General features: G+C 40.0%; 1 protein-coding gene across 1 annotated transcript; it reads left to right on the top strand.

Annotated features, from left to right (window-relative positions):
* Positions 1–783: 783 nt before the first annotated feature.
* LOC140561399 (cation channel sperm-associated protein 4-like) lies at positions 784–16,214 on the top strand. Its single transcript, XM_072686583.1, has 17 exons — positions 784–941; positions 1,882–1,891; positions 5,644–5,784; positions 6,633–6,706; positions 7,416–7,466; positions 7,592–7,748; positions 13,125–13,286; positions 13,457–13,516; positions 13,721–13,861; positions 14,070–14,171; positions 14,283–14,371; positions 14,548–14,677; positions 14,819–14,955; positions 15,161–15,299; positions 15,459–15,661; positions 15,787–15,949; positions 16,068–16,214. Exons 1-17 carry the CDS (start codon positions 784–786, stop codon positions 16,212–16,214), a joined length of 2,064 nt encoding a protein of 687 aa, XP_072542684.1.
* The last annotated feature ends 1,062 nt before the right edge of the window (positions 16,215–17,276 follow it).

The following is a 17,276-nucleotide window of genomic DNA, read 5'->3' as shown; positions in this document are numbered from 1 at the left end:
GGCCCAAACGAGTAGTCTGTGTCTGCCAGGGAAAGCTGGCAGAGGACTCTGATTTTCATCTCTGAACTCTCATCTCCAAGGGAGCTTCTCACATGTTCTGGAGGAGGTTGGAGACACTGATTCAGAATTGACCTTGTTGAAGACCTCAGTTGTGGAAGCAACTGTTCATAGCTGTTGCCAAAACCTTGTCCGTGCCTGTTATGATGGCAACCAAAGAACCTGTTGGTGAACACCAGCAGTGAGGGAGGCTGTCAAGCGGAAGAAGGAGAATCGGGGCACTCTTGATTCCGCTGATTGGCACAGACAAGTAAATAAGGTAGCAGCTTTGGCAGTGGCAGAAGCGAAATCCAGGGCATGTGAGGAGTCTGTAGAGTTAATGGAGACTGATTTTCAGGTGTCTTCAAAGATGTTCTGGAAAAGGCTCCAACAACTCAGAAGGGGGAGGAGGGACATTGCCCAAACTGTGCTCAATAAGGGTGATGAAGCTCTGAACTCAGCTGAGGATATTGTTGGGCACCAGAAGGAACACTTTGAGAAGCTCCTAAAGCCGAGGAACATGCCTTCTACCCTGAAGGTTGAGCTGGAGACTTCCAGGGAGGCAGAATTCGTCTGTGGCCAAAGTCACTGATGTAGTGAAAAAGCTTCACAGTGACAAGGCACTAGAGTGGATGAGATTCGCCTGGAATTGCTGAAAGCTCTTGCATGGACCTCAGAAAGCTCTCAATTTACCAGCTGAACTACATCCCCACCCTGGTCACGGACACAAGCGGTTGAAATGAGGTTATGTCCTCTGTTATCTGGGAGAGTCTCAGAGTAGAGCCGCTGCTCCTTCTCATTGAGAGGAGCCAGCTGAGGTTGTTGGGGCGTCTGATAAGGATGTCCCCCCAGTTGCCTCCTGTTGGAGATGTACTGGGCACAGCCAGCTGGGAGGAGACCCCGAGGTAAACCTTGGACTTGCTGGAAGTATTATATCTCCTGGCTGGCCTGGGAGCGCCTTGGGATGCTGGAGACAGGGATGCCTGGGTTTCTGTGCTTCCCCCATTGCCACTGCAGGCCCTGAGCTGAATGAAGTGGATAAGAATATGAAAAAAGACGATTAGGCATTCCACAACATCTTCTGGGTGAAACTGGTTGTTAGGTAACATTAAGTAAAGTCCAGCGGTAAGATGAGGTAAGTTTGTGTTTTTTTTTATTTCTCTTGGCTCTGATTTAAACTCCTGCAGCCGTGTTTGAATCAGCTGGAGATGTTTAATGATCTTTTTGGAGTCAGTTTAGGTTTTTGATTCTTTATTGTTGAGATTTTAATACAAAGTTGTTCTGGTGATTTTTTTTTCAGGGTGAAGATCTGAAGGCCACTAGTGCCATGGAGATAACAGCTGCTTGAGACCTGGTTTATTAATTTCTAACTGGTTTTGATCAGAGGAGGATGGGTCTCCCCTTGTGAGTCTTGGTTCCTCCCAAGGTTTCTTCCTCCAGCTTTGAGGGAGTTTTTCCTTGCCACTGTCGCCTTTGGCTTGCTCACTGGGGGGTTTTATCTTCTATGTTTTGTTTCTTTTTACTTTTTTCTATCTGTACTTTTATTTGTTCATTTTTTTGAAACTGGTGTCTCTTTGAATGACCTTCAATCAAAGAACTGGTAAGTAATACTTTTTAAAGACATTTTAAAAAATCTGTATTTTATTCTGAAATATTTTATTAAGAAATAAAAATATATTAATATTAAGAAATAGCCAGTTGTTTATATTGTCAGGAAATTGAAAAGAGCCTGGTAAACTAATTACAGACCAGTGGGTCTAAAATGATCACTGATAGCAGCTGTATGGAGCTCATCATTTCTTCATTAATATTCTGTGTCTTTATTTTATGCCCTGTTATAAACAGGAGGACAGAGGTACATCTGGCAGCTGGTGTGAAAGATGAAGAACATAGCGAGAGAGAGAGAGAGAGACGCAGCAGAAAGATGATGGTGATCAGGTGATGGAGAGAGGTTGAGCAGGCGAGGATGGAAAGGGAAGGGTGAGGAAGGAGAAATTAGAGGAATTTGGTGTAAAGAAGAGAATAGTACAAATAAACAGTGAAAAGAAAAAACTACAAAGCCTTGTCATTACTGCACTCTGTGAGAAAGGTGGAAAGTGTCACAAGCTCCTCCAAAATCCTCTCTAACCATGTTTAGACACAGTGGTGCTCAGTTCTGGAGATCTATGAGAGTTCATATCCAACACATGGTTCTAATACTCTGATACCCCTGAAGGTCTTCATGACCTGGTTCTGGTGTGTTAGATTAGGACTGGAGATAAACTCATCAGGGTCAGGATTGGACACCCTTGTTCTAACAGCAACTTCTGTCTCAGGTAAACTGTTGTCATGAAGTCTGCTAAATGTCACTTATACCTCCACATTAATTATGGCCGTGTACGTTATGTGGTCTACATGTGTTTACAGTAGAAGTCTTAGTAAGTGTGTAGAATTTAGAATTAAGAAAAAGCACAGGCTTTCCTGAGGGTTGATTTATGTCTCCCTGTTTTCAGGAAACAGTGCCTTCATAAATGTTAGTCAGTTGTGCACGCTAGCTATTGTTTCTCCCATTCTGGTTCTGCCAATTAACCCACACGTTTGTAGCTCCTAGAAATGCTCCTGACACTCGGAGGGTACTTAACCCATGTCTCCAACAATACATGCGAAGCCAGCCCCCGCAAACATGCTGAACCGCAGCTCCACTGCACCAGCTAACAGAACTATGCCTGCCAACATCACTTAGGAGTGATGAGAGGAAAGAGCACGGCCAATTGTGCTCACTTGGACTCCAGCCACTGATGGCAAGGCGGCATGGCTCGGGATTCGAACTCAGAACCCCCCGAGTCATAGTGAAAAGAACTGAATTCTAAAATAAGACCTGAAATCTAGACTGTTATTATGTGTGTAAATCAAAAACTCAAAAGGAGCATTAAAAAAAAAAACATTTTTTTTTCTTTTTTACTTTTTTTTTTTTTTTACACTCTGTCCTTCTTCTACATAGCCTTGTGTGTGTGTGTGTGTGTGTGTGTGTGTGTTTGCATGTGGTTACATTTCAAGCACTGAAAACCTGTCAATTCAATTCAAATTTGGGGGGTAATATAGGGGGACAGGATCCAAAGTGTAGGCAAGGGCAACCGACCACAAATGGACTCGGATCAGCAGCAAGCAGACAGCAGAGGGCAGTTCAGCACACAGGGGAGAGAAAACAAAAGAGAAAATGATGATGTGTTTAGGAGTTTGAATAGACTGATGTGCAGCCTGTAAAGGAAGTAGATTAGAGAGACTGCAGCACTGATCAGGGACCTGTGAACAGAGAGCTGTACAGTCCAAATGTGTTAGTATTCTTACAAGCTCCATCAGCAAGGATAACAGTACAGTGCATTAATGGATTATCTGAGTCCCGAACACCAATAGGAAGTTTATTCCAGAGTTGGGGAGCCTTATAAGAGAAAGCTCTTCCTCCAGTGTTGGTTCTTCTAAAGCCAGGAGTTGTGAACGAAGTGTACGTGATGGGTTGTGTGGTTTAAGAAGTTCCTCAAGGTATTGTGGGGCCAAAACATTTATTTTATAATCAATGCAGAATTTAACTGGTAACCAGTGCAGGGACGAGAGAATAGGACACAGCTTCTCTGTGTCATGTAAGGAGAGTACATTACGCAGATTGGCAATATTACGTAGGTGAAAGAAGGCCATTTTAACTATGTAACAGATGTGTGCATCAAATGAGAAGCCAGAGTCAAAACAACTCCTGGGTTTTTTACAGTGCTGCTGGTTATGACTGAGAATCCATTTAATTTTACAGTAATATTTGGAATTTTTGGATTTATTCATATTTGGATCAATTAGTAAAACCTATGTTTTTTTCTGGATTAAGCAAAAACAAGTTGTGAGCCATTCAGTTCTTGTCCAGTTTATGTCTGCTCCAACATTCCTGCACATTTTAGTCTCTGTCTTGTGGAAACCTTTCTGTATGTGCTCACTCTATCCTACCTGCAAATTAGGATGGATAAGTGAACAGATTTGCCAGTATTGCTCTGCATCACAGCTGATCAAGATGGAGAGAAGAGTCTCTGCTTAAAGGGGCTTGGAAATCACTTTTTAAGAGAAAGACGTTTGGGGAGATGATGAAGAGAACGATCTTTCAGAATTTGAAGATCACATTTTTGTTGATTCAGGAGGAGGATGCTGGTGCCCTCTCAGCCCAACCCACAGAACAACCATCTGCAGAATCTGAAGTAGGTGTAAGATGCTGTGCATGTGGTGTACGTCTGTAGCAGCAGAAAGACTCAGTCTACCTGCATCAAGTGCAGGAAATACATCTGCAGCTCACACACAGTACAACTCTGCCCCTCATGTGTTCTGTAGGCTGGCATGAACTGACTATGTGTTCAGTGAGGCTGATGTGCTGATGTGGCTCTATTGGGTTAAAAAGCCAGTAATGCAGAGTGTCCAACCAGACCTACAGACATTGGCCGAGTAACACAAACACAAACAGCACAAGACTTCAGTCCATTTTGTAGCATTTTGTACTTTTATACTTGAGTAAAAAAATGTAAATCGTACTTCAGCTTTATTAGGAGCACCTGTACACCACTTCCATCCTGCAGTGATCTACTCAGCCAGTAGGTGGCAGCAGTGCAATAATGCCCATCATGCCCCAGAGTCTGTTCAAAAGCTTGAGCAGCTAATGCTGTCAGACACTCAACAGACAAGGTAATGCAGCTCAGAGCTGTGTGTGCTTTAGTTAAGGCCTTTTATAAGCGGATAACTTACCAACACACACATGAGAACAGTAAAGAAAAGGCATCAGTAGCGTTAGCATAGGCTGTATTTCTGCTAGCTAGTGAAAGAGGCTCTGATAACACAAGCTTGTAAAATGAGCGTCGCGAGCTCGCCAATATAGCAGTAACCTCCTCATTAAAAAGCCTGGCTTCTCCAACTAACATGAGCTGATGATGCAAAGATGACATCACTATTTCACATGTAGTTTTATTCAGCAAAGAGAATAGTTCATACATGTGAGTGACAGCAATATTACTAGTATAATAATCTTCTTCTTATTATTAACTAGTAAAATGATTAGACAAGCAGAGGTAAAACTAGTCTAGAAACGCCCTGTATTGGATGATAACTATAAATAATACTACACTCCCATGAGGAGAACTTTGGAGATGATTTAATGAACACAGTGATGAAAAACCACAACTTTCTATAGGAATGTTATTAGTATTTATTTTAATATTAATGTTTTACTGAGGAAATAAACACTTGCTCAGAAAAGCCGCTTTTTAACTCTTAATTATCACAGATATCTAAAACATCTGCACAGAGCTGTATAGTTTTATATATTTTTAAATTATTTAATTTTTGTCACCTTGCAGTTACTTCTCTATCTAGATCAACATCATGAACCGAGCGGTGGAGCTTTTAAGGAGCAGACAGCAGCTGATCGAGTCTCAGACAGACGTGTTTCTGATGGAGGAGCTTCTTTAACCGCTCCGTTAGAAGAGATGACCGATCATCAGAGGAAGAAGGAAGAAGAAAGAGAGGAGAAAGCCCTTCTGTCTCCTAGCATGAGAACCTGAGGTGGCTTGTAATTAATGCTCACTCTTCTCTTCTCACATGTAGACTGAGTACAGCATTGGAAACTACCTCACTGCAATGTTCCAGTATATTGTGGAGCATCCCATTCTCCAGTTCCTCATCATGGTCATTGCTCTGGTTAACTGTGTCATCATCAGCGCCAAGACCATCTCAAGAATTGCCAAGGTGAGAACACTAAATCTTAACGCCACCAGATATTTTCAGACAGTCCGATCATGTTGCCTCTCCCACTGATTGACTAACTCTACAGCACAGCTCTGTGCTTCTATCAGTGTGTTTTGTAGGTGATGACGGGTGATGTTTCTGAGACTTTCAGAAACCCTGTATATTAAACTCCACTCTCTTTCTCACTGTAATTTCAGGACCATGAGACTGCATTCCTGATCTGGGAGCGGATCATCTTCACCGCTTTTATTTCAGAGATTGTTCTCAAATTGACCTGCGGTTTCAGTATTTTTTTGGTGGCATTGTTTTTTACAGTTTTCTCCTGGAACCTCCTCAAAATGTTTACTCCTATTAATCCATATTTTCCTTGTAGAAGGTTGCTGTGTCTCATCAAGTCTTATTTGATCTTTACTTCTTCTGTATCTGCAGAGCGGGTGGAATGTCCTGGATTTCTTGATCAATCTGGCTCTTAGATTGATCAAGGGTACAGATTCTTGCCCCCAAGCCAAAATAGGGTCATCAGGTGAGGAAAATTACAGTGACGTGTTCCCACATTTTAAGATCTCATCAGGTTTTTCATCTAGATCAATGGTCCTCATAAAGAAATGGACAAGAGGAGAGTGATGATGTATCTGTTTAGACCGAGTTTACAATTCTTAACTGTTCAATATTTGTGCTTCTTTCTTTTCTCCTTTTCCAGAATGCTGCGACTCTTTCGGCGTGTCAGGCTGTTTGCTTTCTTCTAGGGATTTTCCAGAGCACTCAACAGCATCTCCCGCTCCTTCTCTTGGGCATGGTGTAATGCTCTACGCTGTGTGTGAACAGCTTTGTCTTTAAATGTGCTCTAGATGTTTGGCCTGTGTGGAGTGATGCTGTTTGAGGATGATGTTCCATTTGCTTTTGGAGACTTCCCTACAGCCCTGTACACTCTGTTCATCTGCATCACCCATGGCTGGTTTAAAATCTACTATGGTTTTAAGGGGTAAGCAGCTCTTGTCTGGATCTCTGACTTTAACTAAATGAGTAAAAGTGTCAGTTCTGAAAGAGAACACTAGGTGAACATATGTGAGTGCAGTAAACTTCAGTGTACGTCCATCTGTTTTGGCACGTTTGTATTTGGTGAAGAGTCATATTTTATAGCCGCTCTACTGACAGTTTTGTCTAATTTAATATTCTGTCCATTTCAGTGTGGATGAAGCTCTTCGCTATGCTGCATTGGTGTACTTCTTCATCTTCAGCTGTGGGTTCATCTTCCTGAACATTTTTAGTTCTGTGATTATCATGAATCAAGAACTAGCTGTGGAAGCAGATTCCACTAAGGTAAGCCTGCTTTACATCCTAGCTTCACCTCCTGAGAACAACAGTGTGCAAATACCCAGTTTAACCCCCTACTTAAAGATACGCAAGATGAACATATTAATATTGTCTGCATATAAGTCATTTTTCTTTCTCTATATTTATTCAAACTGAATTATTTTTGTCACAATAACAGTCAGAAGAAGATGAATCCCAGAAGGATCTGGTACATGTGGAGGAAATAGTCGCATAAACCAGCATGACCCAGCGCCAGACACAGTCTCATGACAGGTGTCTCACGAACCTGACTTTTGACAAAATCTGGTCCTGTTAAGTTTGGCCATTGACCGGAATGAGTTCCAGGAGATTCGCCAGAAGTTGATGAAGTATGGGTCAACAGCACAGCTAATAAACACCTTATTTTACTTTCAGTCTGTCAACGGCTATTATGAAAAGGTCCGCCTGGACCGTAGAATGATGCACTGCTCTGACTGTAAATGTGTTCATCCAGGATTGTGGATGAGGTCCGAAACCTGCCCATCAATAAAGAGCGGGAGCTCCAGGCCCAGACGGAGAAAGAGATGGCCACCACCTTGACGGACAACTTGTTGGGTGATGACATCGCCTCTGGCCATGATATTCTGTCTACTTTCATCGCTCTGGAAGAGGTGAAGAAATACTGTTACTTAGCACAAACACTTGAAGCACTGTAATCAGATGAGAAGTGTATCTTGTTCCTCTAGAAATAAGACTTCTATTTACTCTGAGCTTTCTTCTCTGTTTCAGGCCAACCTTCTGTTTTCTATCAACCTTTTATTTTATATTCCTGTTAAAAACAGAAGGACAGAGGTGGACATCTGGCAACTGGTCTAAAAGATGAATAGTGAGAGATAGATATAGAGATAGAGATGCAGCAGAAAGATGATGGAGAGAGGTTAAGCAGTCGAGGATGGAAAGAGAAGGGCGAGGAAGGAGAAATAGGTGGAATTTGACCTGATGGAAAGAAGATTGATGTTCAGATAAACAGTTAAAAGAAAAAAACTACACAGCCTCGTCATTACTGCACTTTGTGACAACGCTGGGGTGTGTGGATATTGTAAGATTACTGTGGATATAAGTGTAAATATTGTTCAAAATAAATATATTTGATAACCGCCTTTTCTATCTTGTTTGCTTAATTTGGTATCAGCTAGCTAGCTGAGACTTTGTAAAACGCGTAGCTAGTCGCTAATAAGCTAGCATGTTAGCGAGCTAGCTGAATATTCAGAATTAACCAGCTAACGTTTTAAAGAGGGTCAAATATTGTGTTATGTGCTAAATATGAGATACATGGTCATAAATGTAATAAACTGCATTATGGACAGTTTACTTAGCTAGTGAAGTTATAATCAAACTCAAAAATACTGAATAACATGAAGTTACTTCAGAGAAGACGGCTATGAAGCTAGCACTAGCTAGCTAACTTACTGTTAGCTATGTTGATGGTTTCAGGGCAGCTTGGTGAAACTACTTACTGAAATGTATTATTAATAAGAAAATTAGAAGTGATATTTCATGAACTTGTCCCTCAGTAGATGATGAGTTAGCACTAATGTTATATTAATTGGGGTTTTGGGTGTTTTTTCATTCATTTAATGTAATGTTTAGCTTCTACAGTCTCCACTCACTCTGTGTAGGATTTGTACAGTAGGGGTTGGCTCTGTTCTCTTGTCTGCACTCATATTAACGGCCTGTGCTCCACCCATAACTTCATTACTTTAATGCTTTTTGTAGACCCACATTATATAAATTATGTAATTTACAAAAATCTAATTTATCCTGTGTGTTTTTTCTTTATTTTGGTTAGTTTGGAGGTGAGTGAGTGAGACTGTGGAATAGTTTAATTTTAAACTTATTATTAGCACTGCTGAGATAAATAATTATTAGCACTGCTGAGGTAAATTATTATTAGCACTGCTGAGGTAAATTATTATTAGCACTGCTGAGGTAAATAATTATTAGCAATGCAGAGGTAAATAATTATTAGCACTACTGAGATAAATAATTATTAGCACTGCTGAGATAAATTATTATTAGCACTACTGAGGTAAATTATTATTAGCAATGCTGAGATGGAATTATTATTAGCACTGCTGAGGTAAATAATTATTAGCACTGCTGAGGTAAATAATTATTAGTACTGCTGAGGTAAATTATTATGCAGACTCTGAGGTAAATAATTATTAGCAATACTGAGATAAATTATTATTAGCACTGCTGAGGTAAATTATTATTAGCACTGCTGAGGTAAATAATTATTAGCAATGCAGAGGTAAATAATTATTAGCACTACTGAGATAAATAATTATTAGCACTGCTGAGATAAATTATTATTAGCACTACTGAGGTAAATTATTATTAGCAATGCTGAGATGGAATTATTATTAGCACTGCTGAGGTAAATAATTATTAGCACTGCTGAGGTAAATAATTATTAGTACTGCTGAGGTAAATTATTATGCAGACTCTGAGGTAAATAATTATTAGCACTGCTGAGGTAAATAATTATTAGTACTGCTGAGGTAAATTATTATTAGCACTGCTGAGGTAAATAATTATTAGTACTGCTGAGGTAAATTATTATGCAGACTCTGAGGTAAATTATTATTAGCACTGCTGAGATGAAATTATTATTAGCACTGCTGAGGTAAATAATTATTAGCACTGCTGAGGTAAATTATTATTAGCACTACTGAGGTAAATTATTATTAGCAATGCTGAGGTAAATAATTATTAGAACTGATGAGTGCTGAGGTAAATAATTATTAGCAATGCTGAGGTAAATAATTATTAGTACTGCTGAGGTAAATTATTATGCAGACTCTGAGGTAAATAATTATTAGCGCTGCTGAGGTAAATAATTATTAGTAGTGCTGACGTAAATTATTATGCAGACTCTGAGGTAAATTATTATGCATACTCTGAGGTAAACTATTATTAGCAATGCTGAGATGAAATTACTATTTGCACTGCTGAGGTAAATTATTATTAGCACTGCTGAGATGAAATTATTATTAGCAATGCTGAGATGAAATTATTATTAGGACTGCTGTGTGCTGAGGTAAATTATTATTAGCACTGCTGAGATTAAATTATTATTAGCACTAGCCGAGTGCTGAGGTAAATTATTATTAGCACTAGCCGAGTGCTGAGGTAAATTATTATTAGCACTGCTGAGTGCTGAGTTCAATAATTATTAGCACTGCTGAGTTCAATAATTATTAGCACTGCTGAGGTAAATAGTTATTAGCACTGCTGAGGTAAATAGTTATTAGCACTGCTGAGGTAAATCATTATTAGCACTGCTGAGGTAAATTATTAGCAATGCTGAGGTAAATCATTTTTAGCAATGCTGAGGTAAATTATTATGCAGACTCTGAGGTAAATTATTATTAGCAATATTGAGGTAAATTATTATTAGCAATGCTGAGGTAAATAATTATTAGCACTGCTGAGGTAAATAACTATTAGCAATGCTGAGGTAAATAATAATTTGCTCTGCTGAGGTAAATTATTATTAGCAATGCTGAGGTAAATAATTATTAGCAATGCTGAGGTAAATAATTATTAGCACTGCTAAGGTAAATAATTATTAGCACTGCTGAGGTAAATAATTATTAGCAATGCTGAGGTAAATAATTATTAGCACTGCTGAGGTAAATAACTATTAGCAATGCTGAGGTAAATAATTATTTGCTCTGCTGAGGTAAATTATTATTAGCAATGCTGAGGTAAATAATTATTAGCAATGCTGAGGTAAATAATTATTAGCACTGCTAAGGTAAATAATTATTAGCACTGCTAAGGTAAATAATTATTAGCAATGCTGAGGTAAATAATTATTAGCACTGCTTAGGTAAATAATTATTAGCAATGCTGAGGTAAATAATTATTAGCAATGCTGAGGTAAATAATTATTAGCACTGCTGAGGTAAATAATTATTAGCAATGCTGAGGTAAATAATTATTAGCACTGCTAAGGTAAATAATTATTAGCACTGCTTAGGTAAATAATTATTAGCAATGCTGAGGTAAATAATTATTAGCAATGCTGAGGTAAATAATTATTAGCACTGCTTAGGTAAATAATTATTAGCAATGCTGAGGTAAATAATTATTAGCACTGCTGAGGTAAATAATTATTAGCAATGCTGAGGTAAATAATTATTAGCACTGCTGAGGTAAATAATTATTAGCACTGCTTAGGTAAATCATTATTAGCACTGCTAAGGTAAATAATTATTAGCACTGCTTAGGTAAATAATTATTAGCAATGCTGAGGTAAATAATTATTAGCACTGCTGAGGTAAATAATTATTTGCAATGCTGAGGTAAGTTATTATTAGCATTTACACTGCCCGCTGCGTCCGCAAAGCAACCACCATTGTGGATGACCCCACCCACCCTTCACACAGACTGTTCTCCCTCCTGCCATCAGGAAGAAGGTACCGCAGCATCAGGTCCAACACGACCAGACTCTGCAATAACTTCTTCCCCCAAGCCATCAGACTGAAAGTAGGGTGTCGGATTAAAAAAAACTAGCTTTCTACAAAACCACCTTCTCCAGTTTTAACTGGATGCACAAGAAAATAGAAATGAAGCTCCAGTCACTGGTTAATCAGTATTCCTCCCTACAAATGAAGACACCATGAAGACTAAAGAAAGAACACTCCACACAGCTCCGAGAAATGGTTATTGGTGAGTGTGAGTCAGGGAATGGAGACAAAACAATTTCCAAGTCACTGAACTTCACCTGGCATATGAAAATATTTAAACCTGCACAAGCCTTCATTTTCTATCTTTCCTCTTTCTTAGAGTGTCAGAACTGTCTGTATTTAAATGTAAAGGTAAATATTCAGCAGTTCCTGATTGTCACTCTCCGGCCTACCTGTGATTAGTAGCTTAGTGTGTTAAAATTATTACCTGTCCACATCTTAAACTCATTGAATTTATGCAGTATAACAAATATTAAATATTATTTTATTATTAAATAAGCAGGCATTAAATGTGGTATTCACTTTAATGTGGCTACAATGTAAGTTTCAGTCTTTACCAAAAACCTGCAGATCAGTGCCCTCTACTGGTCACGTGTCCGACATTCTTGATGAATTTAAAATTTTCAATAAATATTTCTTTATTATTTAATAAACGTCCCTTACCCCATAAGCAGTCAATCCCCCAGACATGTTTGATATCTGAAGGTGCTTATTATGAGGGGAATATAATGATAAAAATGTATAAATGTGAAATCTAAATATAAATTTTGTAACTTTTGTTGATGTAAATTCCCAATATAAAATATGATAAAAATATCAGTGTGTTTGATGTGGAACAGACTGTAACATATCTTATATTTATAAAACAATGAAATCTTTAGTTTATGGATTTTCCTCTTTTTCATTTTTAAACACATCGTTGATGAAATTTTTCTTTAGACAAGTTTTTTTTTAAAGAAGCTGCAGAAAGGTTTATTTACTTATTTGCAAGCTCTGTATTTCCTTCAGGTAATGCTAATCTGTAATATCACAATACGGGTAGTGTATCGAACACAACCTAAACCTTTATATTTCATCAATATTCATTATTTTTTCTTTAAAGTGGAGCTAAATTGTTAACTGTTAACACAAATTCAGAATGACTTCAGTGAAACACTTCCAGCAATAAAGGGGTTGGTTTTATCAACCGGAAGTTGATCCTCCATGTTTACAGTTGTCAGTGAACCGCCTATAAATATAAGTATATCTATAAAAAATATTCTGTTCTAATAATTCTAATATTTTAATCTTCATTTTTATTGATCAGTGACCACTAGATAATATCATATATGAATATTCTGTCCATTTACAATCACTTAGTATTCAGATCAACGACATGTGATCAGTCCTCGTGACCCAACTAGACTAGCATATGCGCTAACTAGCAGATGCGCTTGTCGGCTGGGTGACGTTTGATGGTGGAACGTTTATGACGTCATAGAGTGAGAGAGATTCCATGGTAACGAACAGAGCGGCGGAGCTTTTAAGGAGCAGACAGCAGCTGATCGAGTCTCAGAAGAGATGAGCGATCACCAAAAGAAGAAGAAGAAGGAGGAAGTAAGAGAGGAGAAAGCCCTTCTGTCTCCCAGCAGACAGAACCAGAAGCACCTCGCCATGCTCAAGGTGGACCAGGTTCTTTTTTACCTGTTCTCTTAAACTTCTCCATTTACCTGTTTTTTCAGGTTCTTTCCAGAGCTTTTGGTAAATACATTTTGTGTAAGATGTGTGTATGGATATAGAGTCTAAATGAATGTCTGTCTTTTTGGGGGCAGAAAACATCTAAAACCTCTTTGGAACCACAGTCCGTGATGGAGGAAGTGGAGGAACCAGGAGAGGGCTTCATGGAGCTGCTCCACGAAAATGTAAGAAAGACAAAGGAGTTTCACTTCAGTAATGAACTATAAGGAGTCACTGGGTTTAATCCATCATGTGCTGAGTTGTGGAATTGCTCTACTATAAATCCTAAGACCTTTATAAGACCAGCTTTGGCTCTTCACTGGGCCTTTGAGTCCTGACCAAAAGTTCTGAGATGTTAATAATTCTCACTCTTCTCTTCTCACATGTAGACGGAGTACAACATTGGAAACTACATCTCTGCAATGTTCCAGTATATTGTGGAGCACCCAATTGTCCAGTTCCTCATCCTGGTCATTGCACTCCTCAACTGCATCATCATCAGCGTCCAGACCAACTCGAGGATTGCCAAGGTGAGAACCCAAAATCTTGATGTCACCAGATATTTTCAGACAGTTCGATCATGTTCCCTCTCCCACTGACTGACTAACCCTACAGTACAGTTCTGTGCTTCTGTCAGTGTGTTTTGTAGGACAGGTGATGTTTCTGGTACTTGTGTTTGAGTGTACTTTCAGAAACCCTGTATATTAAACTCCACTCTCTTTCTGACTGTAATTTCAGGACCATGAGACTGCATTCCTGATCTGGGAGTGGATCATCTTCACCGCTTTCATTTCAGAGATTGTTCTCAAGTTCACCTACGGTTTCAGGATTTTCTGGATGGTACTGTTTTTTTTCTCAAAATGTTTACTTCTATTAATCCATATTTTCCTTGTAGAAGGTTGCTGTGTCTCATCAAGTCTTATTTGATCATTATTTCTTCTGTATCTGCAGAGTGGGTGGAATGTCCTGGATTTCTTGGTCAGTCTGGGTCTGATGGTGGGGTACAGATTCTTGCCCCCAAGCCAAAATAGGATCATCAGGTGAGGAAAATTACAGTGACGTGTTCCCACATTTTAAAACTCCTCAGGTTTTTCATCTAGATCAGTGTTCCTCATAAAAGGATGGAAAAGAGGAGAGTGATGGTGTATCTGTTCAGACTGAGCTCACAGTTTGTAACTGTTCAATATTTGTGCTTCTTTCTTTTCTCCTTTTCCAGAACGCTGCGACTCTTTCGGAGTGTAAGGCTGTTTGCTTTTTCCGAGGGATTTTCCAGAGCACTCAACAGCATCGCCCGTTCCATGTCTGCACTGCTGAACATCTTCATCCTCATCATGTGCTTCATGGTGGTATGTGCTCTTCCACAATTCGTATTTGTATGATAAAATCTCAGAAACGATCCAAAAGATAAGGTCTCTGTACTTGTGTTTTGTTCATGGTGAAATGCTGTACGCTGTGTCTGAAATGCTCTGTTATTGATTGTGCTCTAGATGTTTGGCCTGTGTGGAGTGATGCTGTTTGGGGATGAAGTTCCATCTGCTTTTGGAGACTTCCCTACAGCCCTGTACACTCTGTTCATCTGCATCACCCAGAATGGCTGGTTTAAAATCTACTATGGATTTAAGGGGTAAGCAGCTCTTGTCTGGATCTCTGACTATAACTAAATAAGTAAAAGTGTCAGTTCTGAAAGAGAACACTAGGTGAACATATGCGAGTGCAGTAAACTTCAGTGTACGTCCATCTGTTTTGGCACGTTTGTATTTGGTGAAGATTCATATTTTATAGCCACTCTGCTGACAGTTTTGTCTAATTTAATATTCTGTCCATTTCAGTGTGGATGAAGCACTTCGCTATGCTGCGTTGGTGTACTTCTTCATCTTCATCTTCAGCTGTGGGTTCATCTTCCTTAACTTTTTTAGTTCTGTGATTATCACCAATCAAGAACTAGCTGTGGAAACGGATTCCACTAAGGTAAGCCTGCTTTACATCCTAGCTTCACCTCCTGAGAACAACAGCGTGCAAATACCCAGTTTAACCCCCTACTCTACCTGAACATATTAATATTGTCTGCATGTAAGTCATGATTTTCCTCTTATTTTATTCCAACTAAAACTTTTGTCTTAATAACAGTCAGAAGAAGATGAATCCCAGAAGGATCTGGTACATGTGGATGAAGTGGTCGCAAAAACCAGCATGACCCAGCGCCAGACACCGTGGCACGACAGCTGCCTGACGAACCTGACTCTGGAGAACTTTGAGAATCTCGTCCTGTTAAGAGAAGCCATCGACAGGAATGAGAAAGAGTTCCAGGAGATTCGTCAGAAGTTGATAAAGTAAGGTTCAACAGCACAGCTGATAAACACCTTATTTTACTTTCAGTCTGTCAACGGCTATTATGAAAAGGTCCGCCTGGACCGTAGAATGATGAACTGCTCTGACTGTAAATGTGTTCATCCAGGATTGTGGAAGAGGTCCGAAACCTGCCCGTCAATAAAGAGCGGGAGCTCCAGGCCCAGAGGGAAAAAGAGATGGCTACCACCTTGACGGACAACTTGTTGGGTGATGACATCGCCTCTGGCCAGGCTGGAGATATTCTGTCCACTTTCATCGCTCTGGAAGAGGTGAAGAAATACTGTTACTGAGCACAAACACTTGAAGCACCGTAATCAGATGAGAAGTGTATCTTGTTCCTCTAGAAATAAGACTTCTATTTACTCTGAGCTTTCTTCTCTGTTTCAGGCCAACCTTCTGGATTCACGGACAACAACTGACGTGTTTGGTGAAGGTTTGGTGCAGGAAGGGATTCGCAGGCTGGCCAGAGAAGCTGTGACCGATTCCCTGTTGCGCAGCAAGTCTTCAGTAATGTCCGTGACCCATAGTAATTAAGTCATGCTGAAGCATTGACTATTGATCCTTGGTGGGATGTTATTGGACTTCTGTGCTAGTCACAGTTTGTCCATAACAAACAGCACGTTCAAACACAAGGTTGCTTATAAGTGTACTTGGTACAGAGCACCTTGGGTCAGAGGTAAGTTACCGACATCGAGGTCTTGTCGTCTGACCTGTGGCTGCGTGTTTCGGATGCATTGGTAAAGAGAGGTGCTGAGCTGTGAGCTGATCACCATCTGATGAGTTGAATCAGGTGGCAGCTAAACCTGCCAGACAAACCTGACAGGCCCAAACGAGTAGTCTGTGTCTGCCAGGGAAAGCTGGCAGAGGACTCTGATTTTCATCTCTGAACTCTCATCTCCAAGGGAGCTTCTCACATGTTCTGGAGGAGGTTGGAGACACTGATTCAGAATTGACCTTGTTGAAGACCTCAGTTGTGGAAGCAACTGTTCATAGCTGTTGCCAAAACCTTGTCCGTGCCTGTTATGATGGCAACCAAAGAACCTGTTGGTGAACACCAGCAGTGAGGGAGGCTGTCAAGCGGAAGAAGGAGAATCGGGGCACTCTTGATTCCGCTGATTGGCACAGACAAGTAAATAAGGTAGCAGCTTTGGCAGTGGCAGAAGCGAAATCCAGGGCATGTGAGGAGTCTGTAGAGTTAATGGAGACTGATTTTCAGGTGTCTTCAAAGATGTTCTGGAAAAGGCTCCAACAACTCAGAAGGGGGAGGAGGGACATTGCCCAAACTGTGCTCAATAAGGGTGATGAAGCTCTGAACTCAGCTGAGGATATTGTTGGGCACCAGAAGGAACACTTTGAGAAGCTCCTAAAGCCGAGGAACATGCCTTCTACCCTGAAGGTTGAGCTGGAGACTTCCAGGGAGGCAGAATTCGTCTGTGGCCAAAGTCACTGATGTAGTGAAAAAGCTTCACAGTGACAAGGCACTAGAGTGGATGAGATTCGCCTGGAATTGCTGAAAGCTCTTGCATGGACCTCAGAAAGCTCTCAATTTACCAGCTGAACTACATCCCCACCCTGGTCACGGACACAAGCGGTTGA

The sequence above is a fragment of the Salminus brasiliensis genome, chromosome 8, assembly GCF_030463535.1.
Source record: "Salminus brasiliensis chromosome 8, fSalBra1.hap2, whole genome shotgun sequence".
In the NCBI taxonomy this organism is placed as follows: Eukaryota; Metazoa; Chordata; class Actinopteri; order Characiformes; family Bryconidae; genus Salminus; species Salminus brasiliensis.
Note: the sequence above shows the minus strand (reverse complement) of the source record. Positions and strands in the feature narration are given on the sequence as shown.